The 26,259-nt window shown below is 41.0% G+C and overlaps 1 protein-coding gene across 1 annotated transcript in view; it reads right to left on the bottom strand.

Annotated features, from left to right (window-relative positions):
* The window catches only part of CYP7B1 (cytochrome P450 family 7 subfamily B member 1), a 124,748-nt gene extending 100,179 nt beyond the window's left edge, over window positions 1-24,569 (bottom strand). Inside the window, exon 1 of the mRNA XM_072328893.1 lies at window positions 24,242-24,569. Within this exon, the coding sequence (XP_072184994.1) occupies window positions 24,242-24,336 (95 nt within the window). The 5' untranslated portion in view covers window positions 24,337-24,569. The remainder of the gene's footprint in view (window positions 1-24,241) is intronic.
* Between the last annotated feature and the right edge of the window lie 1,690 nt (window positions 24,570-26,259).

The following is a 26,259-nucleotide window of genomic DNA, read 5'->3' as shown; positions in this document are numbered from 1 at the left end:
CTCTACCACTTCAACAAGAAACAAAAATGAACTATGTATGACTTATACACTTTTGGTACTCCTTTTAACCTTAATCTGCCATGCTCACCAAATCCAACATACTGATGAACCAGTAAGAAATAGACAATATACTTTCAATGATTAAAGATGTCCTTAATTTCAATTTTTCATATGATTCTCAGTTTACAGTGCAGGTGCCTGAAGGGGACAACAGCATCATTTTCAAAATCTGAATTAGAAGGTTATTATATAATCAAACACCTACATGGAAAAACGTGCCCTGTTTCACAAATGTTGAGCACAAGCAAGTCTCATGGAGGAGAAAGCACAAAGACTGACAGCTGTAAGGAGATAATGCAAGCACAATACTTTCTATCCAGAAGAGAGCCCCAAATCCCCAAAGGTCTAATCTAATGGATTCTTAACCCCATTTAGAGCTGTGTTAAACATAAACCCCAAACAAACATACGGGGCCTGAGTTCTTAAAATGTCTACACTGTGAGGCATCTCTGGAGACACTTGAGTGGTGAAGAGTTTAATCGCTGGGCAAAGTGCTCCTCTCCAAACTAAATGGTCACCAAAAGTGTGGAAAACTATATTCAGTTTCAAGGAAAAATGGGAGAGAGAGCATTAATAAATCTGCCTTCTGATGAGGCTATTCTGTTATAAAAACATTCCTAAGTGTATTACCCTGTAGGACAAATTGCTGATGGGTTACAAGAGATTGTTATGGAGGACTATGAACTAATGGAGAGAATACTCACAACAAATAAAAGGGGGAAAAGCACAAACTAGTTTATGACTAGCTGTGGACTTTTGTCTTTTTCCACTGCACCAACAGCATGCAAAATGGTATACAATAATGTATGACAATACTTAAACTTTGTTGAATGTTTCATATTTAAACTTTGCATCCATTTTTATTTTTTTTTCCAAAAAAAAAAAAAAATCCACAGCAAAACAAAACAAAACACAAAAAGCATCTTTTCCATGAAACGTATGTTTTTTAATTATAACTACACACCTTATCTACTCGGTAAGCTAATACACAACTGAAGAACTAGCGGGACTGTAACATCAGAGGTCTCAGCCCAAGCAAAGTACAAACATGATTTTTAACTGCACTTTTGAAAGTTACTTTTCATTCAGGGCCAATTAATTAATTCACTCTAATTATTAGTTTATAACAATCAGAACAGACAGTACCGTATAAAACATGTCTTATATAACTGAGGTCCCTGTGGTGGCATATTTAAGAATTCCTGGAAGGCAATTTTTAAATACAAATAGCTCAGATCCCTTGCAAGTATTTGATGGAAAGAGAAGTAGGAAAGACTTTAGGAATTCAAAATCTGTTAACAGTCACTGCAGAATGAGAATGCTGCAAAACACACGTAAAGGCAAGCTTAAAAAATACCAGCTGAGGATTGCCAGACCTCGCACTACTGAGATTCTCCAGTATAAACACAGACATATTGAAATACATTGAGCAGGAAGAGAGTCCAGTGCCGTAGATCTGATCCTAATGGCTCAACCAACAGGGTTTTTAGGTGCCAACTTGAAGACAAGGCTTTAATCCTCAATATGCTTCCAGTGACAAAGACAGCAGCGAACAGAGAACTGGAAGGTACTTCTGACACTGAAGTCTGCAAAATGCTAACATCACTGCAAAGGCCAATTCTCTTGCAGCACTGGGAGTCCCCACAGCCCCACAGCTTTTAATGTCTTTCTTCTAGATTTGTAACATCTCTGTGACATTTCCTAAAGAAACACCCAAGTTTGTCCAGAGCAGTTTCCTCTGCCAATATAAAACATTCAGAATTTTTTGGTGTTTGGTGCAAACAGTCAGAAACAAGAAACAAGCTCAAAATAAAGCAAGAAAAATCCCAGCTATAACACCTCAGATTAACTAAAACTCTGATGGAAACCATAATACTTAATATGGCCTTTTTTCTTTCTTTCTTTCTTTCTTTTTTTTCTCTCTCTCTTTTTTTTTTTTTTTTTTTTTTTTTTTTTCCCTAGGGGAGAGTGAGAGAGTGCACACACAGTCTTTTCCCCACCAAGCACAGATAGCTGTCTGCACTAAATATGAACATCCTCTGACCAAGCACTATATTCTGTCTTCTCCACAAGCAGAAAAGAGATGGAGAAATGCCATTCCTCATGGAACAGATCCAACTTCAGAGCAGCTATCAGCAATATCTATTGAAAGGAAGAAGGCGAATCATTTCTTGCTATGAAAATAACATGCTACTTTGCCACAAATTCCTTTGTTAAATCAAAATTTTCTTCTTTTAACCTTATTAGCAAACAAAATACTCATGTATTTTAGGATTTGCATAAAAGGAGACCTCTTGGACATACTTCATCAGTTCAAAATATACAGTTTACACCCATGAAAATGCATCAAAGCCACAAATGCTTTGGTCAAGAAGTTTCACCCCTCTTGAATTGACTGATGATATCATATGTTCTAGGAATATTTTTATCATCTGGCATGTTGCTCGGCACCATATGGCACAGCACACTGACAAGAGAGAAAGGACTAGTTTTAAATATTATATATATAGGTAGATAAAAATAAATGTTACACTTCTATAGAAGTATAAAGACACTATTGCACATTTCTGCAAATTCGTCTTACAGTAGGGGATCATTGCGGAAGGTATGCCTTTTGTCCTCACACCAGTATACAAAAGTACAAACTAGGGAACAAAAGTGCAACATAGTTTCAGAACAACAACAAAAAAATAATAAATCAAAAGAAAGAAAGAAAGAAAGAAATGCAACGCCTTAAAAAAAAAGAGCTTGAGCTAAACACAACACTTATTTTCTCATTTAGGAATGCTTCTCTTTCCAAGAGTTTGCAATCACTATAATAATGACATATTAACCCATTCTGTTGGAATTAATTCCCTGCAGTTAAGTTGGATGGATAGACACATTTTACAGTTACTTATAATTTGTATAGGAAGCAATGCCTCCATTTCTCTCAGTGCCAGAGGAAGAAGCTTGCTGCTTTTTTCAAGAAATCTTTTAAAAGATATACTCATGTCATTTGGCATTAATATACAGATATACTGTCCCAATTTTCAATCATTATTTAAGATAAAACGAAACTATAAATTGTATGAATGCTGTACTAAATATTCACATAAGTTGCTCCAAAAGAAATGTCTTCTATTTATTTCCACTACAACCAATACAAAGAACAAATTCTCAGCTATTTCACTTCATTTTTCAACACGTCACCACTATTAGCTACTTATTTTCACCACCAATGAACAATAGACTGTATGCTGCATTTTTAACAGTCTGCACCAGCGGAAATGATTCAGTGTCTTTATCACCTCCCACTGCCTCACTGTCATCACGTCCACTGTTTGGTCTCCATACACATTCAGCAAGCATCAGTGAACATCAACAGGTGCCATTTTTTCCTCATGGAGGAATTTAATGACACATATGCACTTCCATGTCAAAAGCCATTTTGCCTCACTGCCCCTCTGCTGTCATTTGTCAAACACCAACAAAATGTAATGGAATACTGGTGGGAAAGTTCAGCCTCTACTACCATAGAGGTATGGATATACCACCATCTGCCTCTGACGTCATGGGCCAACACAATGAAGTAGGAGGCGTTACTTTCGTAGCCGCCCTTGTGTTGTCAATAGTCAGCAAGAATAGGGAGGTGATCATCCCTCTGTATTTGGCAGTGGTGAGGCTACACCTCAAGGTCTGTGTTCAACTTTGGGCCCCTCACTGCAAGAAAGACACTGAGACCCTGGAGCATATCCAGAGAAGGGCAACAAAGCTGTGAGGGGTCTGGAGTACAAGTCTAATGGGGAAAAGCTGAGGGAAATAGGGTTGTTCAATCTCCAGACAAGACTCAGGGGTGACCATATCACTTCCACAGCTGCCTGAAATGAGGTTGTGGATTGGCGGGGATTGGCCTCTTCTCAAGGGGAACAGCAATAGGATGAAAGGCCATGGCCTCAAGCTGTGCCAGAGGAGGTTCAGGTTGAATATTAGGAAATATTTCTTCCCCAGAAGAGGTGGTGGAGTCACCGTTCCTGGAAGTATTCAAAAACCATGGGGATGCAGCACTGAGGGACGTGAGTTAGAGGGCATGGTGGTGAGTGGTTGATAGATAAAATAGATCTGAGAAGTCTTTTCCAATCTTAATGATTCTGTGATATTTTTCAACTCTGTTGCTGTCCAAATCTTTACTAGCTGGTCCATGCCCAGAAGTGCTAGCCCACCCCACATGTTGTGTTGCACTCTCCTCCTGCTTGTTCTGGCATTGGCATTTTCCTCATCCTTCCCCATGGTCTCACTGCTCTCAGTGGAAAAATATCTACCAGTTCCAGATCTTGGGAAATGTCATTCAGACTTCTCATCAAGTCTCCATATTACCTAAAAACACATTAAATCACAGAGTTTGCTTTTGCTTACAGTATTGTTCCTATTGCATTATATACTACCTTAGTAAAGGATAAAGACAGCAGAAAAAAATTAACTGGTTATGATCTGAGTATTCTTACAGTGTTTTCTGCTTATTAGAGATGAAATGGGATTTAAAATTCTTCAAAATTACAAAGGTATCTATTAGCTGAAGTATCAAAGCTTGCAAAATAACACAACATGGGTCAGTGAAGAACAGAGGACAACATTTACTTATAAAAACTAAGAGCAGAAATGAATGTTCTATGTATATAACAGAATATATAGTTTTACCTTAAAAAAAAAAAAAAAAAAAAAAAAAAAAAAGATATTTGCTACCCTTCACTTCTATTAAGTATTCTATTTTCTAATTAATGAATCTTCGTAAAAAAACTCTTTTTTTACATGTGGTTGATAGAACTGAGAATAATGGGAGAGATCAAGCATATCAGAAAAAGTGGAAATTATGAAAAGAAGGAAAACCGTGAACTTGCAAGAAAGAATATTGGCTTGCAAATTTGAGTAAACACTTGTAATAAGTCCGGAGGGACTTGCATTCCAGCTCTTGGACACTGATAGGTTTTTAACCCAACAATCTCTTACAAAGGCACCATCTCTAAAGTGGGAAGCAGTCAATACAGCAAGAGTACTGCTGCCAACCACCTTGCTTCAGAGGGCATTGTTGCTACCCTGTGGTAGTAGTGAGCAGCTCTGCCCACTGCTCATTTCCATGCATACCAACTGAAGCTGTTTCTCTGCAGCTGCAGTGTGGGACCCATGCACAGGAGCAGCAGCAGAGGAGTCCTGCATCAGTATCCTGAGTCAGTATCTGAGGCTGATTAGAAGGAATGTTTTCCAGTCCAACAAAAGAAAATCGAGTCAGAAGAACAGAATCAACTACCTGGCATTTGGATGAAGAAGCTTGTAAAAACTCAGTTAAGTCTTAAGTGAAAAACTGAGTCTTAATGGGCTTCTAGTCTTGGAGGAGAAAAACATAGCAACTGCCAATGACTAGGAAATGATATATCCAGGTTATAGATCTGGTGCTTTAAACACAAAAGGAGTGGCTACCAGGAAAGATGAGAGCTGGTTTGGAAGATGTTTGTTCAGCAAAGAGACATTGGCCTGACACTGCTAAGTAAGATACCAAAGCTTACCTCAAGCCAAGGGTCAGTGTTCATGCCCTTATGCTCTGGGATTTATAATCAGAGATTGTAAAACTGAACTGAAGATTGTAGCAGGCCTAAGCACAAAAAGGCAGCACAGAAATATCTCCTCAACAACAGCAACTCAAAGACAAAATCCCTGTCATTATTTTCAACTTACTTTGTCCTGAGTCCTCTCTCCCTGCCACCAAGCCCACCGTTCATTTCCTTTCACTGCAACTACTAGATTTCATTAACTTTCAAATCTTTGTTCCTTATCATTTTTTCACCAGTTCCACAACCTGCCCAGGACTGGGCATTTTCATAGGTAGTTAAAATGCTGGAGTCCCTGAATGGGTTTCAGTCACCCTCCAAGGTGACACTGAAAGGAACACCAAGCTTTTATACACACAGCGCAACACAGTATCAAAGTAATTCCCAAATCAAAGTCTCACACATGCATTTGCAGAGCAATGGAAAATAGGACAAATTATCCACAAGACTCTTAATTTCTATCCACAGGAACCTCAACTTTTTATTTTACTATTTAAGGAAGGATACTGTACCCAGCAACTGCATCTCAGTAGGCTTAGCCAGCTTGAAAGTCTGGCCTCTAAGGATTATCTTTTCTATATCATAGGATCATAGAATTACCAGGTTGGAAAAGACCTTGAAGATCATCAAGTCCAACCACAGCCTAACCACAGTACCCTAACTCTAACAACCCTCTTCTAAATCATATCTCTGAGCAAATATGGGGCATGTTGACATGGAAATTAGATCTCTTTACTGACTGCTTGTTCTTAAATACTTTCACGTAAAAATTATTGTCTGGAGATAACCTCCAAAATCAAACTTTACACACCTCCATTACTAGAATATTTGTAAAGCTAACAATTTAATTTTTTACTATAGAAGTACAATTCTATTCATCTTTGATTTTTCAGCCTTGGGAAGGTCTCAGTACAGAAGAAATTTGTCAAGGCAGTCAGTGAGTGAGAACCATGTCCTCTAATTTTTACAACTTCCTTTAGCACAGTTACATAATGCTGGTGTGCAAATGGCTGCATCTTCTATCCACATCTTTTTCCTATTAAAGTTGCTAGGAAAACTTCATTTTGACATATAATTAATCAGGCTCAAGGAGTTTTATTGATAAACACTACATAAAAAAAGTTGATGAAGTCTGTGATACATTTTTCTTCAGTGAATCTAAGCAGTTGTTCAAGTGAGTGGAAACCTACCCATTCAATGAAGTGGAGGACAGATGCATGATAGCTAAAACTCCATGGAATAATCTGCAAATCCATGGGTATATATTAGCAACAGAATAAACACTCCCCTCCAGCTTCTGACAAAACTGAAAACATGGAAACAAAGATGTTAGCTAAACAACCCCTTCTGAAGAATGCTAATTAACTTTTATAGGTTACATTTTCTTGATATACCGAAATCAAAATGACACAGCCATTTGTTTTCCCTGGCAAAGTCATGCACATCACTGATTATTCAGGTTTTCAAAACTGTGTATAATACATACTACCACCTACACAACAGCACAACGCTGACATTTCAGTGCAGAACATGGTGAAGCAGTATTTCTGTAGTGGAAAAAAAGAACAACTAACAAAGACATTTCCTAGAAGGTATCCATCGAAGAGATGAGAATAATGTATAAAACATGCCTTTTCTTGAGAGCCTGAGGTTACAGATGCCTTTTACACCACATCATGTTCCCAACATAACAAATCTGGCGGAAGCACCAGGTTGAAAAAGAGAAAGGAATTTTATTTCAATTTTGTGGAGGAAAAGATGCTTATCAACATTTTGCAGTATTTTTTGCATGGTAGAGTATATTTAGGGAAGTTGTAAAAAAGTTGCTTGAATGTCTTCGTTTCATATTTTCTTTCTTTCTTTAAAAATGTATTCATTATGGCAGTCACTGCTTTAAATAAGCCAAAATGAAATGACTGTATTCCTCATACTTGATCAACTATCTTCAGATATTCGTGCTTACGTGAGAGGTTTTACTTCTCACACACAAGGAAGTCTTGGCGTTCTTATCTAAACACCTATCCAGGTAGCCTTCTAATTACTCAGAATAAATACACAGAGCTTCCTTATTTAATAGGATGCTCATTGCTGATCAAGGGAGCTGCTCCCTGCTCTACAGAGATAGACAGGCAACACTCAATTCCCTGATGAAAATGAGTGACTTGGTCAGTGAAGTTCAACAGTCCAGAACAGGTGCAAAGGACTTTGAAAGCAGATTGTATCCTCACAGCACTCCTGGCAGAAGCATGTGGGTGGAGTAGCAATGCTTCACAGTGAGTAGTATGCACCCTGGGATCTCACACACAGTACAGAGAAAACAAGGCAGATAGCCCAGAACACGAATCCCAATTCCCGACTAACCCCTTGCTGAACTACTTGTTGATCAGACTGCAAGAGGTCAGAACTTCTGATAACAACATATGGCTCTGGCTGAAGCTGAAGCTTCCGATGAACTCCAGTATTATTATTTCAATGAGATCCTATCTAAACAACAGTGATTTGAGCCACAATGTGGCTACATTGCTGCAAGAACACAGTGAGGACAACAAAACCTCAGCATACTCAACCACAGGTGACAAGGTTTCAAGCTATCCATACAGCACACATCCAACATCAAGCATTCAGCTACAAAGGCACAGTCCCACTGGGGCTACAAAGTCACAAATCTAAGGAATGCCAAAGACTGATGGCAGACTGGTTCCACTAACAATTTCTTCATTATGAGGAAAAAAAATAAATAAATAAACAGGAAAAGGAAAAAGAAAACGTAACTTCAGAAGATCACATTTGAACTCAGACAACTATTTTCGACACACCAGTATGGAAACAACTCTAAAGTTGGGTTTTGCTTCCAGTTTCAGCCTTCAGATTCAGCTAAAGATACCCAAGTATGGTAGTTCACTCTAAATAAAATAGCCAGAAATATAAATCAGCTTTAAAGAAAAATAAAGAGTTCCTTTTTTTTTAAAAGCTAGAGAAGCTGTAGGCTGACAAGGTCTGATATTGTTTTAAAAGACACATATCAAGAAAGTTGTATCAAATTAGCAAAGTTCAAATTTTGACACCAGACTACTGTGTTTCAGCTAAGTGAATATAGAAAAAACATGAAAGTGAGTGTCTGAAATATTACCTTTAGGAGAACTAAGGGAAAATTACTTAGCACCAAACATCCATAATCACCGAATGACTGAGGTTGGAAAAGGCCTCTGGAGGGCATCTAGTCCAACTCCCAGCATATACCATCGTGATTAATTAGTACAGTGTTTGTAGTCAAACGATTCTTAAGGTATCTTATGAAGATAAAAAAGCCCTCTTTGTTTTTCAAGGGTTTACCACTTGCTTTTACCCCAGTTTAAACTAACTACCCTACACTTCCACTTTTCTATCACATACAGGCAGTTATCTTCCATATTGCTTATAGTCCTCATTCATTCAGAAAAATTGCTTGGTTAAAAAAGGAATGATTTTAAAGTAGAGGAAGAAACTTCCAGTTTACAATTGAGCTCAGGATGAGAAGTGATACTTGGCATACTAAGGACCATAACTGCACATATACGATAGATGGTTGAGGTAAATGTCCCTTTATTTGAGGGGAACGGAAAAAAAAAAAAAAAAAAAAAAAAAAAAAAAAAAAAAAAAAAAAAAAGAGAGAGAGAGAGAAAGAAGAAGGAAAAAGGAAAGGAAAAGAAGCTCAGTGTGGCTATGCCTGTTAACAGAACAAGAATCACCTCCTAGGTACTCAGTACTCAGTAATGTTCACCCAGTGTGTGTATGCTGGGATTTTCCGCAGCCTCCCTTCCTTCTCCCCTCACATCTGGTTTCTGTGGGAAGGAGTATGTGCACATTTGAGAACAGAAAAAGCCCATTATTTCTACTAGCCACAAAACACCCGTTCAACCTGGTTTACCTGTGCAGCCTGCTGTAGGGAGCCTGCTTTGGTAGGAAGGTTGGACTCAATCTCTACAAGTCCTTTCCAACCCCTGCAATTCTGTGATTCTGCAACATTTTTTTTCGTACTAGAAGGAACTATCTCATACAAAAGCAACATGAAGAAATTCTGGAAAATTCAGTTCTGAGTAGCTGAGGGCTACCAAGCGTAGTTCTCACGTGACAACTTTCTTAGAAACTTTGGACAGATTTGGTTCAAGAAGTAGCTCAGTAAACTCAAGTAGCTCAAACTAAACAAACAAAAATACTACGAAGTCACGAAATCTTTGTGGCTCAAAAGCTCCTTCATCACTTTTAGTGACTATGTGATGAAGTTTGTCATCCCAGCTGAAGTAAATTCACATACTATGTGGTCCACAGCCAGAAGACAGCCATCCTCAACTGTGTTCTGTATCTTACATAGAGCATACAAATGAAAAAACCCTTTGAAGGCTTATGCTCCTGAACATGGAAACAGAGTTCACTTGCCTTGTGTTAGTCAATAGAATTAGGAATTCAGATTGCTGTAAAAACATCAGTATCCTACAAGCTTGCCAGTTTATGGAAAGAAAAATAATAGATGAGTTACATGACCAGAAGAAAGTGAGTGTGTTAACTCTGGCTAGTGGCACAACTGCTGGTGCTATGGACCCAAGAAAAAATGAGATAAGTCACTGTTTCATAGTGCTAGGAATGTGAAAAAAAACTGTCTCATAATCAGGGCCATGTGGTCAGAATGGATTATGGCATCCATACAATTTAAATATACATAGAATTTTATTTGAAAGAAAACCCAACATTGAATTTTATTTGAAAGAAAACCCAAAATTGGCTCCAGCTCTTTAAAGTGCTAGCCAGCATGTACACTCTTATGGAAGTAAAAGTTCCACTTTGAAATAACTTCAGTTGCCAACCAAGAAGTGGTCTCATAACCTACAGACTTTTAGGAGACAAGAACTGCATTCTAGATTCTGAAGCTTAAAGGCTTTCTAACTGTATCAAAACTGAGCTTTGAAATCCAGTTTAGAGCGTAAAGTAGTACCAGATTTCCTTCCTCCCCAGGAATCTGTAACACTAAGGTGAGGGAGTACTATTTTACATCGTACTACCAAACTAGAAATTCACGTTTGCCTCAGTAAGAAAGTGCTAATCTATCAAAAAAATTTGAGCTTCTGCTCAACTTAGCAGCACAAATTCCACTAAAATCAGGGGCTATTCAAAGGCCTCAAATCAAGCCCTCGCTTCAGCAATTCACAGAAAAGATAATGGAATTTCTTAGGAAACCCAACTAAACTTGAAATTATTATCCCTAACATTCTAGAGGTGGTGAAGATGAGATCAAGCAGAAGCAGAACTTATGCATGGTCATGCTGCAAGTCATTCACATCAGGATTTAATCTCTCTCCCATGGCACGGTCTGCCATGCTCATCAGAAAATGCCATGCAAGCAACCATGTCTATAGCAGCACCACTAAACTGGTTCCTCAAGCAGGTGAGCTGCCTGGGCAGTTTCCCCCAACTGCCCCAGGGCTTCTGCAAGCACAGACACCTTGCTGAGAAATGAAGATAGATGAACCACACTGTTCTCCAATACAACCAGGTTGGCAAAACATGGTGCTTAAAATGGAATTGAGAAATTAGTAAAATTAGAGACCTAAAGGTTAAAAAAAATGCCACTTGTAGTAGATACTTTGTGGGGCAAAGATAAGCACATTAAAAAAAAAAAAAAAAAAAAAAAAAAAAAAAAAAAAGGGAATTGAGGTAAACAAAAAAAAGGCTAGACTGAATGACAGAAAAACTGCCAGAAAAATCAGGGAAGCCTTAAATGCACTAATTTTTACTCTGTCTAAAACTGTTTAAAATCAGTTTGATCAGCCAGTCAAGAAGATTAAGCTGGTGTCATAGCCATGACAGAATTATATAAATGAAGAGCACAGTGACTGCTCTAATCCCTTCCCCAGATGAAAGAAGGAGTCCTACAGAGGACAGATCTCCTAGAAAAGGCAAGAAGCTTTCAAGCTACTCTTGATCAAGTCAAAGATAAGAAGGGACTATAGGATAACTCAAAGGCAAATTTTAAAGCTAGACCAAAAAATCCCGGTGTACCTTGATTTAACATAAACCTTGAGAAATTCATAAGCATCAATAATTATAAATTAAATGGTTCAATTAACTCCATCAGGATGGAATGTAAATTTTCTTCAATAGTCAGAGCGTGGGTCTACCTGTGACTCAGTGAGGCAGTCCACTCAACCAACAGCTGCCATCTTATTCTCGGGGCTTGACATTCATGCAACCATATTTTCTGAGAACATTCATAAAACCTATGGCACTTCACTTCTTCCTACGTGCAGACCTAGTTTTCAGTCCTTATTTTCTCTTTCTTTCTCTCTGCTTCTAACTGGAGATGTATTATGGCCAGCTTGCAGGTTTCATCTCATCAGCTGAGGGGTATAAATCCTACACAAGGAGATCGGAGGGGAAATATAGGGCAATTAGAGGCAGTGGACGTTAAGAAGACAGTCACATCTGCTGACAGCAATGTTGAGGATCCAGAAGGAATTGCCAGGTGACTTACCAGCAAAAGCGCTTAATTTTTTTATTGTCATTTTGTCTATGGAAAATCCCCTTACAGGTTCCAGTGTGATAAATGCAATTAGCAAAACCTACTCAAATGAAACAAAGAAGGGTCTCATTAGCCTAGCTTATCCCCTGAGCAGAGCAATGGGAATTGATGAAGACAGTTCCTATTCAATGAAGTGAATTTTGTGAACAGTAAAAGGGAAAAATCAGGAAAAACACCCTAATACCTGATGGTAAAATGATACAAAATGCAAAGCTTGCTGAAAAAGGAAAAAGTGGCACATAAAGACATCATCCTTTACTGACATAAATCCAGCATTACTCACCGTCCAATCTCTGTATTCAGGTTAGAATGATTATCAGCTGGATTACTGTAGGGCCCAATGACCTTGTTTATACTATAGAATTCAATTAGCTTTCCATATACAGAGCAGTTCTGAGGAATTTAGCATGCAAAGACATGTTTATTGCAGCAACTTTGACCAGACCAACACTGGAAATGGAATGGATGACCAGATTCTGTATTGACTTACACAATTCATACTTCAGCAGAGAAGCAACTCATCTGTCCCTTCCATAGTCTTGAGAAATGAGCTGACTAGCAGGGACAGGAAAGACTTTCCTTATTGCCTTTAAGGAGATGACTCCATATATGCCACAAAGAATAAAAAGAAGTATTCAGCAGGGCTGAATCTGTAGCTACATCTGGTTGGAGTGGCTGATATCCTAAATAGGATATGATCAAATGATCAGTGGTAGCAAAAGCAGGGGTTTTGTCACCTGGAGCGTTTGTTCCTGTCCCCTAAGAAAAGCTATGGGAGATGGCCATGCTGTGCACGTGTGGGAATCCCAGGGCAGCCTTCACTCTGGACCATTACCACAGACCATGCAAGGACTTACATCTTCCTGCCATCTCTAACAGTTCAGTCCTGTGCTGAGAACGGAACCAGCTGTGAAATCTTTATTTGGATGACTACTAAGGGACCAAAACTGTGCCTGCAGAGGACTTTCCTAACACTGCCAATTCTATGAAAATATACAGCTGTAAGTGTACTGTTGTTTGGGATTTTTTTCACATGGTCTGGTAATAGAAACCATCTGACATTCTAGATCAGCACCTTACATTCATGCTGAAAACAATTAAAACAAGAAAAAACGTATTGAGCTTTCACTCTGGAGAAATGAACCACAGCACTACAGTTCAAGTTTCTATCCCTTTCATTTCTATTGAATATCATGCATTTGGAACTCTAGAAATGTAAAACACATATTCTTGGCTCCTAAACAATAGTCTCAGAGGCATTATTAATAACAAGATACACTGAAATAGAGTACAAAACAAACAAGACCTTTTAGTATTTCAATTTAAAAAATGAAACATTCGTTCATCTGGTCCCATCTGAATTGGCTCTGTTTTTTATAGCTTTGGTTAAGAAAACTTAATTGCTCTTCTGCTTTTCAACAAAACAAGAAAGCATCCAGTGCAGAGACCACAGAACGGCAGCAGGCAGTACAGGTAGAGCGTCCATACAAATGCTCTTGGAGTGGGGAGAAAGGATATGCAGAAATCCAAAATAACTTGGTAACATGCCAGGGGGACCCGTCTGCACCTATCAGCAAGAATCATCACAAAATAAAAAAATATTTATTTTTTTACAACAGTACACAGTACTTTGAACAGGATATGGCCTGAAATACTTCCTGGGGCCACCTTAGGCCTCTTTCACTCTTCAATTAAAACTTTTCACTAAGGACACACCATCCACTCATGATACTAAATTCACCCCTCTTTCTTCAAGCAAGGAGAGAAAGATAAAATTAACCAGCAGCAGCACAAAATGTGGGATGAGCTCTGGACTACTCATCAATCCAAGGGCTTTCAGGAGGAAAAATTAAGCCAAAGAGGTCATCTTTCCATACACAATTTTGTTTAGATACAGTTTAGTTTAGCTGATGCAGGAGTCACAGCAGTGGCCTAGACTATGGAGAAAGTGAGACTGGATGAGTCCCAATAACTGTTTTATTTGGAGTCTCTTTTTGAGTGCAAAATACAAAGCAATGTCCTACTCCTCCAAATGAGATCACCAAGCTGGGAAGCTCAAACTTTCCCTTGAGCCCATCAGATTCTCAGCACTGCCTGTTTTAACTTCTTAGCATGGCAGAGCTAATGGGAGTGATACACACAGCTTTATTTTGAAGTCTTTATAATAACAGGCTTTTAAAGCTCTAAATCTATCATGTCTGATGTGGTTCTACCTGAGGAAATCCACAGGCTATGAAATAATTCTCTTCTAAGTAAGATCTAGCAGCGTTTTCACTATATTGGATGCAAGAAACTAAACAGCTTACAGAAAAAAAAATTCACTCTTTCACATATGCAAGATTTCTTTTCTTGAAGCTTAATTACCATTTTTTCTATCTTGGAGCAGCAATGCCAGAAATTCAGCTGCCTGTTCAACCACAAACCAGACATTGCGCAAGCAGCTGTTTCCCAAGCCACCGAACAGTGACACAGGCAAACTCTCCAGTCCTGCTGTGAGCAACTCTGTTGCTCCTTAGTGGTGACAGATAATTCAACCCGGCTTTAAAGGATATTAAATGCAAGCTGCAGGGACACACACTTCAAATTTCCCTCACTGGGTCCTAAAAAGGAGTCCCAGACCTGAACCTTCCTTGCTGCACTTCAGGACCTGGAAATTAATCCTTATCAGTCACACACACTGTAATTGAAATTGCTATTGAAGGGTCCCAAACATCTTTTACATACTATCATGCACAGTATTTCATCATCACATACACACAACTACGCCCTGTTGCTACTGAATACCTCAGACATGCATTCTGGAGGCAAAAAGATCACCACGTACATGCCTGTCCTCCCAGTACACTCATTCTTCCTCCCCCCCGCCTTTTTTTTTTTTTTTTTTTTTTTGTCCGAATATCAATTCTGCAGGTTCATCACATTTTACACTTAGTTCCTGGATGAGTCCTGAACTGTGAGACATTTTCACTTCTTGCACAGCTACACAGCTGCTCCTTTTCAAAAAGAATCACATATAAAAGCCATAGTGCAGGGTCTGGCGACATGCCTCACCCTCAGCTGTATGGCTGAGAAGTCAGCAATTGAAATAAAACATTTATCAGGCTGAATGCTAACAGATATCCAAAAATCTTTTAGAAACTTGAAAAGATTCCATCCAACAAAATAACAGAAGTTTTCAAAAGGTATAAGGAAGAAACGTAGCGCACTGAATACTTTTCACAGGTGATGATACCAAAACAAAAGCAAACCTTACACAGAGAGGCTTTTTTGGTCCAAATGAAGTGTAAGTCTGAGATTAGTAAGTATCACAGATCAATTCTTAAACAACTGAAGAAAAAAATTATACCTTATACCTCCACCATTTAAGCCAGCTTCAGAGAAGCTTCTCAAACAAGAATCCTGAAGCTTCTCATGCTGAAAAACTAGCTGGTAAAAAATAGTACAGCTGTGACCTACCCCACACCAGAAGCTCTGAAGTGCTACTGTAACCTCCAGAACCAGGCCAGCGCTGAAGAGGATATCAGGAAACAGTACTTTCCAGCCACAGAAGCAATGACCAACTGCTACTGTAGCATCAGTTGAGTGGACAAAAATGTTGAGTAGCACAAAATGAAATACAGGAGGCTGTCCTTCCTTTGGTCAGCATCTTTCTTCGGTTATGCAGAATAGAGGATGAAGAGTATCTGAAATTACAATCATTTTCCTTGGAGCCCTATTAGAATGTTAGACACCATCTCTTTGAAGCATTCAGAGACTAAAGTATTACACCATGACAAAGGGGCAAATCCACCCCCATTCTGGCACGTATACAAAGGGAAAGTACAAAAAGACTGAAATACTGACTTCTCAGGAACTTCATTTTAATCACAAATTCCCTGCAGTTTCTGTCTACTTTGCTTCAGCAGCAGTAGTTTCTCTTGTTAAGAAATATGCAGGCTCCTTTTTTCTTTTCCTTTTCTTTTTAAGCTAATTATTTCAGAGCTAATAATTGCAAAATTCCTGCAATGCTCACACAGCATTGAAATGAGACTTTTTTTTTTTTTTTTTTTTTTTTTTTTCTAAGTACTTCATTACTTAAGAAGGTAATCAAAGTGTGACAATTTTCTGTGATCATTTTTTTTTCCTGTGTCACTCAAAAAATATCCTCTCTTTTTAGTTAAGGCCAGTGATTCATAACAACTGTTCAGGAAATACCTGGGGATGGGCCTTCTGAAAAGCACAGAGCTTGGATGAGGAAGGAACAGGACGGTAATGAGTTTGCTGATTTGCTGGGAAGCCACAGAAGATTAGATAGGCAACCACACTCAGCAGTGCTCCCCTCTCTCAGCCATCAGGAGTAGGTGGACTCAAGGAATTCCATGGGTGCAGAGAGAGGCTATCAGGAAGGAATACGAGGAGCTGGTGGAAAAAACACCCATTCTCTCTCTGGTGGAATGCTGGGATGTCACAGAGCAGCAAGGAGATGCTTTGTCAACTTCCCGCTGCAGCCACAACCATGAAGGATGCGGTGTTGCAATCTGGGTGTTCAACACAGCATCAGAAAGGGTCAAATGTGAGACTGAGAGGACGCTATTCTAACATCCCCGCGTTAACTTCGTTGTGCCCATCTGTTCTTCCTTCACCTGCCTGCACAGGGCTTCAGCAGGGCACCCTGCCAGGGCACCATGCAATATTCCCCCAGATAACAGATCCACTGCGTTCACATAGAACCTCCTACTGCCAGGCCTCCAGCATGGAAGAGAATATTCTTTCAGAACATTAGAATATTGATTAAGAAACTACAACATTAAATCACTAGAAGCACAACCATCAGATATTTTTTTTCTTTTTTTTTTTTTTTTTTTTTTTTTTCTGATTTGAATTAAGAATAGAAAGTACGAGCAGTGAGGAGGAAACAAGATATGTTCTATACGAGAGCCAAGATTTTTTTTCCTGACATGTGCCAAACAAAGAGAAGAAACAGAAGAATCTGGCACCATTAAAAACAGTTTGTGGAGAAAGGAACTGAATATCTACAGCCAAGCTCCATGTGGTTTGTAAAGAGGAAACTTTTGTTTTATGGGACTCTCAGGCAGCCAAAATTCTCCCAGACGGCGTGCAAATGGATATTAGCCTTAAAACCTACACGCATCTTGTAGAAGAATCAGTAAATGGATGGGAAAGAAAAGGAATACTGCTAAAGTTTTAAATCGGAATTCAAAATCTGCCTCGTGGCTTAAAAAGTTAGTTTACCAGACAGCTATAATGTCATATATGGTAAGTGTGTTGGAAGGGAAATGTAGGAAGTTAAAACATGAAACTAGAAGTCAGGAAAATGAGTTCCAGCCCTGGCTCCACTACCAAGCAGCTCTATAAAACTTGGATAAAAGAGAAGAAGACTGCCAACTTAAATGTGAGATTTTCCTTAACTTCTCATAGTATATTAACACTGCACTTACGCTGCTTCTTTTAGCTTCTATATTTTCCCCAACTCCACAGCATTCCTAGAACTAAGCTAAATAAGTGATTTGCCAGAATTCTAAGAACAGTTACATTACCTGAACAAAACAAGCCCTGTCCAATTTCTTAATAAAGAAATAATTAAATAGAGTAGTTCTCATAACTGAGCAAAACACTAAAGCAGCTGACACGATCCAACAGCTGAGCTGAATATTCTGACACAATGTAACATTTCTGGCTTACAACAGTAATTAGAACTTGTATTTGAGCATACAGGTGAACAGGAAGGACAGGCAGCAGTTCTTTGATACATATTGAGTGGTTATACCATGGAAGAAGGTTTTCTGCCAAAAGATTCTTTTCTAGCAACAACTGGAGACCCATGTGAAGCACTTGGCTATGCTATTTGTAAGTCGAGAGGACAGCACACTGACTTCCAGCTTGCAGTTGAGGTACTGAGGCAGACCAGCAGGCAGGACTTCGGGTTCTGGACACATCCTGGTCCATACATCCCGCTGAAAAACATTCTCACTGCAGGAGTTAACAGGTCCAGGAGGCTCTGTGGGTCTGGGCTCACACCTGCCCTGAAGTAGCCAGAGAATAGAGATTTCTACTTGTATTGCCAATGATTAAAATGCATTAGGTGGCAGTTTTCACCATCATGCAAAAGCATGAAAAGCAGTTAATACCTTCTGTAAGGGGTCCTGGGTACCCTGCTCTGAGTGTCATTGACAGAGCAGGGGTTGGCCCAGATGGCCTCAAGGTCCCTGCCAACCTCAATTGCTCTGTGAATCTGTGATACTAGGATTAAGTTTTGCCTTTTTTTTTCTTTCCTTTACATATAATATTTCAGCTAATTTGCCAACTAGTGTTGGTTTTCCTTCTCTGAGTATAGTAGTAAGCCTGAATCTAATTTTTGAAGCAGTCCATTCTGCATTCCATATTTGCTTGGATTTGCCATGTAGGACTATCAGTCTGAAGGATAACTTCAGGGTTAATTGTTTGGCACTTCCTGTAAGCTAAGTGCATTTCTGTACAGTGCTCTAGATGGATGCTCCATGCTTGATATTGCACTGGAGTAACAAAAAGAACTAAAAGCAATTCCCTTTAATTCACATACTTCGCTTTTATTTCTTCTAAACAATAATGAACAGGAGAAAGCAAAACTGAAAAAGAAACTGGAAAAAAAAAATTGAAAGAAAAGAAAAGATTATTGGCATTTTTCACAAAAACACTGGAAGGAAAAATCACTGAAAAAGTGAAAACCACTGCATGTTAGAAAGAAATCTGAAGCAAGCAGTTCTGACAACCACTAAATATATCTCTGTCTCTCCACCCCATACATTTACCAGAGTAGCATCTATTGATGCACTCTAGACGCTAATCAAGACCAGACCAGGAACAAACTAAAGCAGAACAACCCCTGACAAAGTAGGTCAAGAAAACTGGGAGGGAAGAGAAACTGTTGCTAGGTGGCAGTGTACCTTAAGCAAAGAACACTGTAAATCATAGATTATTGAAAAGTTGGTAGTCTGCTAAAGTACGTGTCATCTTCAGTGTCATCCTCAAAGCCTTGGCTGGAAACAGAACCCAAAATGTACACACCACACAGACAACGTTTCAAAGTAGTGCTGGAAAACGCTAAGAAAACCTGTCTTGGGACACACTATTATGCAAGACCCACATGATAATGGTTCTCCAGATCAATAGTGCAAGCAGAGAGCTCAAAAGCCAGTGAATTGAGTCTTGTACTCCTTGAGAAGACTACAGGTTTGCTGACGCCATTTTATTCAACCCTTGCTAACTTTAGACTGAAGATAAAAGCAGAGAAATTAGCTTTTACTACAGAGCGGCATGACGGTGAAGTCTATGTAGAAAACCCAGGAGCACTGGTGAGAAATAAAGGTCTTTTTTTTTTTTTTTTTTTTTTTTTTTTTTTTTTAAGAAAAGTTATTTTAAGTAACGTAACTTCTATTTTTTTCCCTTGAATGGTTTTGCTCTTCAGTACTAATCTTTTCGAAATGGAAATAGATAAGAGTGGGCAATGAAATTTAGCAAAAGGAGGTCATAAAACACATGCGCTCTGTATAATGCCAACAAGGAGGATGGAGAAAAAGGTCAATGTAGAAAGCCAAGGTAAGAAAGGAGAGGGTACATTTTTCTGGTATCCTATCTGTCCTTCCTGATGTTCTCTCCAACAGAAAACTACCTTAACATATTGCCTAAATTAGCAGAAGTGGTAAAAAAGACAGGCTGATGACATCTTGTGAACTACAATTCAGTTGGTAAGAGAGCTGTTAGCAAGCTCACAGCTTGTCACAGAGAAGGATAAGATGTTCTTGAAGGCAAAGATGGAATCTACATTCTTTTCAACAATAACTATCTGGGTTCAAGAGAGCAATTAAAAAAAAAATAAATAGATGAATATTGCAGTATGTATTTGAGGTAATTCAGAGGACAGAATAAAGGACAGAAATGAAAGACACCTGACTCCAACAAGGCTTTAAATCCATAGCTCAGACGGTGACAAAATTCTGACTGATAAATTTATCAAGTATTTCTTCTCACATTAGGTCTAATCTACTATATTTTCAAAGTTTTTAGATACCATGTTCTGACCCAAGCAGCCAAAAAAGTAGGCATCAGCTCAAGCAAGAAGAAGCAGAATCCCTATGTGTGACATTTGGAGCCAACCCCTGTTGATCTTAGGCGTGCTTCCCTGACTTCAGCACATCACTGCTGGAAGACAAGCAGGAGCTGCCTTCACCTGCAGTGCCACCTCCCACTCCGTGAGACTGCACACAGTCAGTGCAAAGACAGTTTGAAAACAACAAAAAAGCAACATAAAGCTGAAGCTGACTTAGCCATTTCATGAACATAAAAGGGAATAATTTGAAGGCTAGGATACCACCAGGTTTTGCCATAGCAGGAATACTTTCAAGGAAGCTCTCTGGAGGAAACACATCCCCAGCAAACAGCCTGGATATGCCCTTCTTCATGAACCAGTACGAGGGAGATCTTTTTGTAGCACGCAGAAGGCAATGAGCCTTAGCTGACAGTTAAGTTTAACTCAAAATTTTCTGTGATTAAGGAAACTTTTGTTCTACTCCTGTTTCTTCGCCATCTGTGATCCAAAACCTGGCAAAGACTCCGATTAGTTCCCTTTGTGTTATTACTGCCACCAGCACTCAAACGATAAACATTTATGCAAAAGGAAATTCCTCTGCATTTCTTTCTGTCTCTAAACAGTGGATGTAAATACTTTAATAAGAAGACTTGTACTGAGCTCACCCTGAAATCTGGTAACACTGGATTATACCAAAGGCACTGCAGATAAACGTAGTAACAGGTTAACACAATACAACACTTCTCCTAACAGAATCTTTGATACAGTAATGAGCACACAGCCTGAAAGTGAATGAAACTGAAACACCTCATGCCATGAAAGGTGAAGTCCTGTGATGCCTACTTAAGGAATCCAGGGACTGATGTGGGGAGTTGCATTCCTTGAGACACACAGCCCCTTGTAACGCTCTGGAAATGCAACTCTAACAGCCCCATCAATGGTTCTGCCTGTCCTGAGCTGAGCAAGACTAAGAGATCATTCTGCAGAGCAAACCTAACCCAGCGCTCTAAGGCAAGGTTACACTTGGCTGTGTGTATGTACTTAAGCTTTCTATTTATATATGCATTGTTTATATAAACACATTTGACTACTGTAGTGATTGCAGGTAGAAGCTGAAACATGAGAAGCAATCCCATTACACAGAGTGAGTACATCAGTATAAGCACACCAACATTATACAAGACATTCAGTTTTATAATAACACCTGAATAAGTGAAGTAGCAACATTTTCTACAGTGTAGGCAAGCTCTGCAAAACCAAACTGTTTATGTCTCAGTCTAAGTGGGTATGTTCCATGTCAGGGCTACAGTCTATGCCTTAGGCATTTATTCATGCATTATTTTGCCAACAGTCACCTTTCCTACATTGACAGGTTCCCAGATATCTTCTGTGTATGCTTGAGCAGGAGGGAGACAGCCCAGCCTGCTGTTGGGATTAGTACATTCAAATACAAGATAAGGAGAGAAGAATCTGACAGTTGGAGGAAATGTGGAGGTAGAGACACAAATAAATCACAGAATCATAGAACTGTCAGAGTTGGAATGAACACTGGAAGGCCATCTAGCCCAACTCCCTTGCACTGAACAGGAACACTTAAAGCTATATCAGGTTGTTCAAAACCCCATTCAGTCTGACCTCCAGAGACAGGGCACTTACCACATCTCTGGACAACCTGTTCCAGTGCCTCACTAACCTCACTGTAAATAACTTCTTCCTTATATCCAATCTAAATCTCCTCACTTTTCATTTGAAACCATTTCCTCTTGATCTATCACAACAGACCCCTTCTGTCCCCTTCACTCTTACAGACATTCATTAGATACAGAAAAAAACACTGGCTCAACCCAGAGCCCTCTCTCCTCCAGGCAGCTCAGGGCCAGACACACAACAAGGGCAGACCACAAAACTGCCCTAAATCCTAGGTGCACAAACTTAACCTTCTCCCCAGGTTATAGCACACTGCACTGCACCCTTAGCACAGTTCTCCATACTGCAAAGTAGAAGGCAGCCAGGCTGCTGCCAGGCATCTCTCAAGACCACACACACAATTTCTCTTCTTCCCTCATGCTAAAAAGGAAAAAAAGAAAAAAAGAACATCTCCTTGGGGCAGGACAGCCCTTTTACACCAGTGCTTTATGCTGTGGACTGTATTGCACAGAGGTTGGTGGCTTTTTCCATGTTTTATTTCCAGTTGCTTACAAGCTGTTGCTTTGTATACTTGCTAGACAAACAGCATGGGATTTACACGATTACTTTATTAATCACATAGCCATTTGGTTCTCAGGGCAAGACAGCAGGCCTTCTTGCTGAGGCCTCCTATATAATACCAGTTTGTTGTGCAACAAACATCCAAACAATTGTACTACAGACTCCATAGAAATGACTTCAAGAACTCTACAAACACAAGGGTTATGAAAATTACCCAAAATGGGTTCTTTGGCCCTTTTTTGTCTACCATCCACATCTGTCTGAAAACCTAACAGTAAGGGGCTTCATCTTCTTCCAATCCCAAAACTTCAGCCTATTACAATTCTGCTAGCATTTCTATGAATAGCAGCATTTCTACAAACGTTAGCAGCTGAGTCAATGCGACAGCACCTAACCCCAAAATATACCCACTGCAGTTTGCCATGACCATGTCTTCAATCCCATGCCAAGCTAGTTTAGGGAGTTCAACCTGCAGAAAACTAAACCTGTCAAAAAAATGAAGAGCTTTCTGTTGGTTTTCCTTGCAGAACCGGCTCAGGGAGGCTGAGAGAGGCACAGGAGATGACCCCACTCTAACACTCAGAGAGGCTCCTCATTTCAAAGCAGGAACATCATGGCACTAAACCACCTTTGTTACACAGTGACCAAATGCCTTCTGAGCTCAACACGAGAAAATCCATGATTTCAATATTTCCTTACGACACATGGCCCCAGAGCTACACTTGGTCTAAAGGCTGCCACACTGATTCTTTTTTACCATTCTTAAGATGTACGACAACTACTTTTTTTGCCCTTGTACATTTGCTACTCCTTCCAGAACTTCTAATGTCCTGAAAAATTAACTATTATTTAAGAATTACATTTATTATTCGCTACAAATATTATGTGATTTAAAAAAAGAGAATTTCAGACCCTCCATTTCTAACTCCTTCTCTCCCCCAGCCCTTACATCCATTTACTCCTCAGCCATGTGAGAGGAGCTGATGCTGGAGAACATCAGTATCATAGAATCACCAGGTTGGAAAGGACCTACAAAATCGTCGAGTCCAACAGTCAAATATGAGCAACACAAGGGACGCATGGGAGGAGGTTTGCTATGAGGAAAAAGGGACGGGTCAGAAGCAGCCAGCCCCCTTCCAGGTTGTGTTTCATGCTCCCTCAAAATGTCTTCTGTCTACTGAAAGTATCTCAGTGTCTCTGTGTAACTCCTGAGAAGTGCTACGGCAGAAGCAAACTAAAAGCAACACAGTGGGTGACACCTACAAAAGCCGTGAAGATGCGCATCACATCGCTGGTACAGCGTCACACAAAGCTGCCCTCAGAGTGAGGCTGTTGCAAGCCAGCACCTCGCTGGAGCAGATTAGCGCAGCGCACCTTGGATTCCGAGCGAAATGTCACCAAGAGCCGCACAGTCCCTTCTGCTACACAGGCCACGCAGCGAACAACTTCTCACCACACCACGCACATTCACACGCCAGCCTCAAGGCCATGCGATGAGCTCCGTGCGTGTGCGCACGGACGCCCGCGCATCCCCATCACCCTCAACCTCAGCCCCCCGCGGCTGCTCAGCCCCGCAGCGCACCACGCGCGGCCGCCGGGCCCCGCCGCTCCCCCGCCGCCCACAGCCCCGGGCCCCCGCCAGGCGCTGATAGGGCTTCTCGCGGCGGAGGGGCGGGCGGAGGGAACGCGGCCCAATGCGCGGCGCGTAGCCCACCCGCGGCGCCCGCCTCGCAGCCCCGTTCCCCGCGGCTCCCCGGCCCTCTCCCCCCGTACCTTTTCCTCCTGCACAGCACGCACACGGCCCAGAGCAGCAGCGCGGCGGCGGCCGCCCCGCTGTAGGGGCCGAGCGGCAGCGCTTCGGGGCCCATTCCCCCTCGCCTCTCCTGGCGCCGTTCCGCAGTCCGGGAGCAAAGTTCTGCCCGTCCTCCCGCTCCTTGCGGGAGAGGCGCCCGGCCGGCCGGCCTCCCCGCCCACCCCGCGCCCGGGGGCTGGGTTTGGCTGCTCCCAGCTCAACTTGGCGAGCGGGCACGCCGCGACCCGGCCGGCTCCTCCCCGGGGAGCGCCCCGCCGTGGGGGGGTGGTCGCTCCCTCCCGTCCCGGTGGGAGCCTCGGCGGCGAGGTTGGGGCCGGCCCAGCGGAGCAGGGGGAGGTTGGCTCGGCTCGCCCGTAGGCCGGGCCTCGTATCCGGCTGTGCCCCTGTGCTCCCAGTGCTGCTCTGGGGCAGGTCGCTGTTGGGGCAGACAACCGGTTTGTGCTCGCTGCTGAACAGTCCTCCTCTCTTGTTCATAAAACCTAACGAGGCCCGCCGTGAGAGACACCGTGAGAGATGTGGGTAGCAAAGACTGGCTCTGATGCGCTGCATTAGGTGCTGGAGCCAATTGCCAAAGTAGCACTTTGAGTTCTTCCAGTCCCATGCTGCTAGGACAAGGGAGGGGGCGGAAATTTGGGGCAACTGAGGATCCTATCTTGATGAAGAGTGAGGGGTGGAGAAAGAGTGGGCCAGAGGAAGAGTCTGCGGCTGTGACATCAGCACAGTGGCAGGGGCATGGCAGAGCCTTGGCAACGCTGGGCAGCACTGCTGCTGTCTGTCAGGCTTGGTCAGAACCACAGACATGACACACGATGTGTCTGCAGTTAGACTGAATGCTGACAAGGCATTCTCACTTGCACACAGTACTTCAAATGGCCTCATGCTTCACAGTATTAGGTGCTTCCTTACTTCTTGGAGGCATCACGTACAATTCTAACTTTCTGAACTGCTCTGTTGTAAGCTTAATTAAAATTTCAGAGACCCAGATGTACATCAGCAGATAAAAAAGGGATTTGGCTACAAACCCCTCCTGACTTCAGCAAATCTCAGTTTTAGAGGCCTGGCTCAGATGGTTTGAACTGGGCAACACTTTGTGTCTAATTCCTCAAACATTCCCGTTGATTTTAGTGAAACAGTGAAAAATGCCATTCTGTTCCCTGGAGAAATGATGATTGTTGTGCCTCACACTGAAATATCTGAGCACTGCTGCTTTGAACCGTCGGCAGCTCTTCCTGAGATCAAACAGCGCACTGCAGTTGGGCAATGCAACGCACTGAGAGAAACCGTAAGAAAAACTAACATCTTACTACAGCTCTCTAGGGCTTTTTATAGGAACTCTGAAATCCCCAGCTTGGGAATCCCAGTGGATTTCTTAGCAACTTATCCTGCTAATTCTTGCAAAATTAGTAATTTAAAACTGAAAGGCGGTGCACAGTAACAAGTTACACAGTCAGTTTATGCAGGGTGAACTATTACTCATTTTACAAATGACCGCTGCTGTGAAAATACAGTGTTTCTCTTCACTGTGGAGAGCAGTATCTGTTCACTTACAAGTACATAGCTACAGCAGCTACAGTAATCCCTCATCTAGATTTAAGACTTTGATATGAGATTGCAATAGTTCTGGCAGAGGGCGCAGAAAGGGCTGGGCTGCAACAACGTTTCTTTATTTCTACTGTTTGTCTTTGCCAGAGTTACTATCTCCAATTAATTGCAAATGGAGAAAGGAAAAAAAACATCACCGGGAAAGAGCCAAGATTATCTTCTTTCAAAATGCAACCTGAAGGATCTAAATAACCTTTAAGTGCTGTGTAGTCTTCTGTATCAACCTTTTGAAAAGCCCAAGGGGGTAGGTGAAATTGTCCTTTATTAGTAAAGGCCTATAAATTAGAAGCCCAAAGCTGCAAAATTTTGTGTTTTACAGAAAGACTGTCCCAGTGCAGGTCTGTCTGGACAGTATTTGCACACAACATGCACAAGT

The sequence above is a fragment of the Excalfactoria chinensis genome, chromosome 2, assembly GCF_039878825.1.
Source record: "Excalfactoria chinensis isolate bCotChi1 chromosome 2, bCotChi1.hap2, whole genome shotgun sequence".
In the NCBI taxonomy this organism is placed as follows: Eukaryota; Metazoa; Chordata; class Aves; order Galliformes; family Phasianidae; genus Excalfactoria; species Excalfactoria chinensis.
This window is presented reverse-complemented; position numbering and strand designations above follow the sequence as displayed.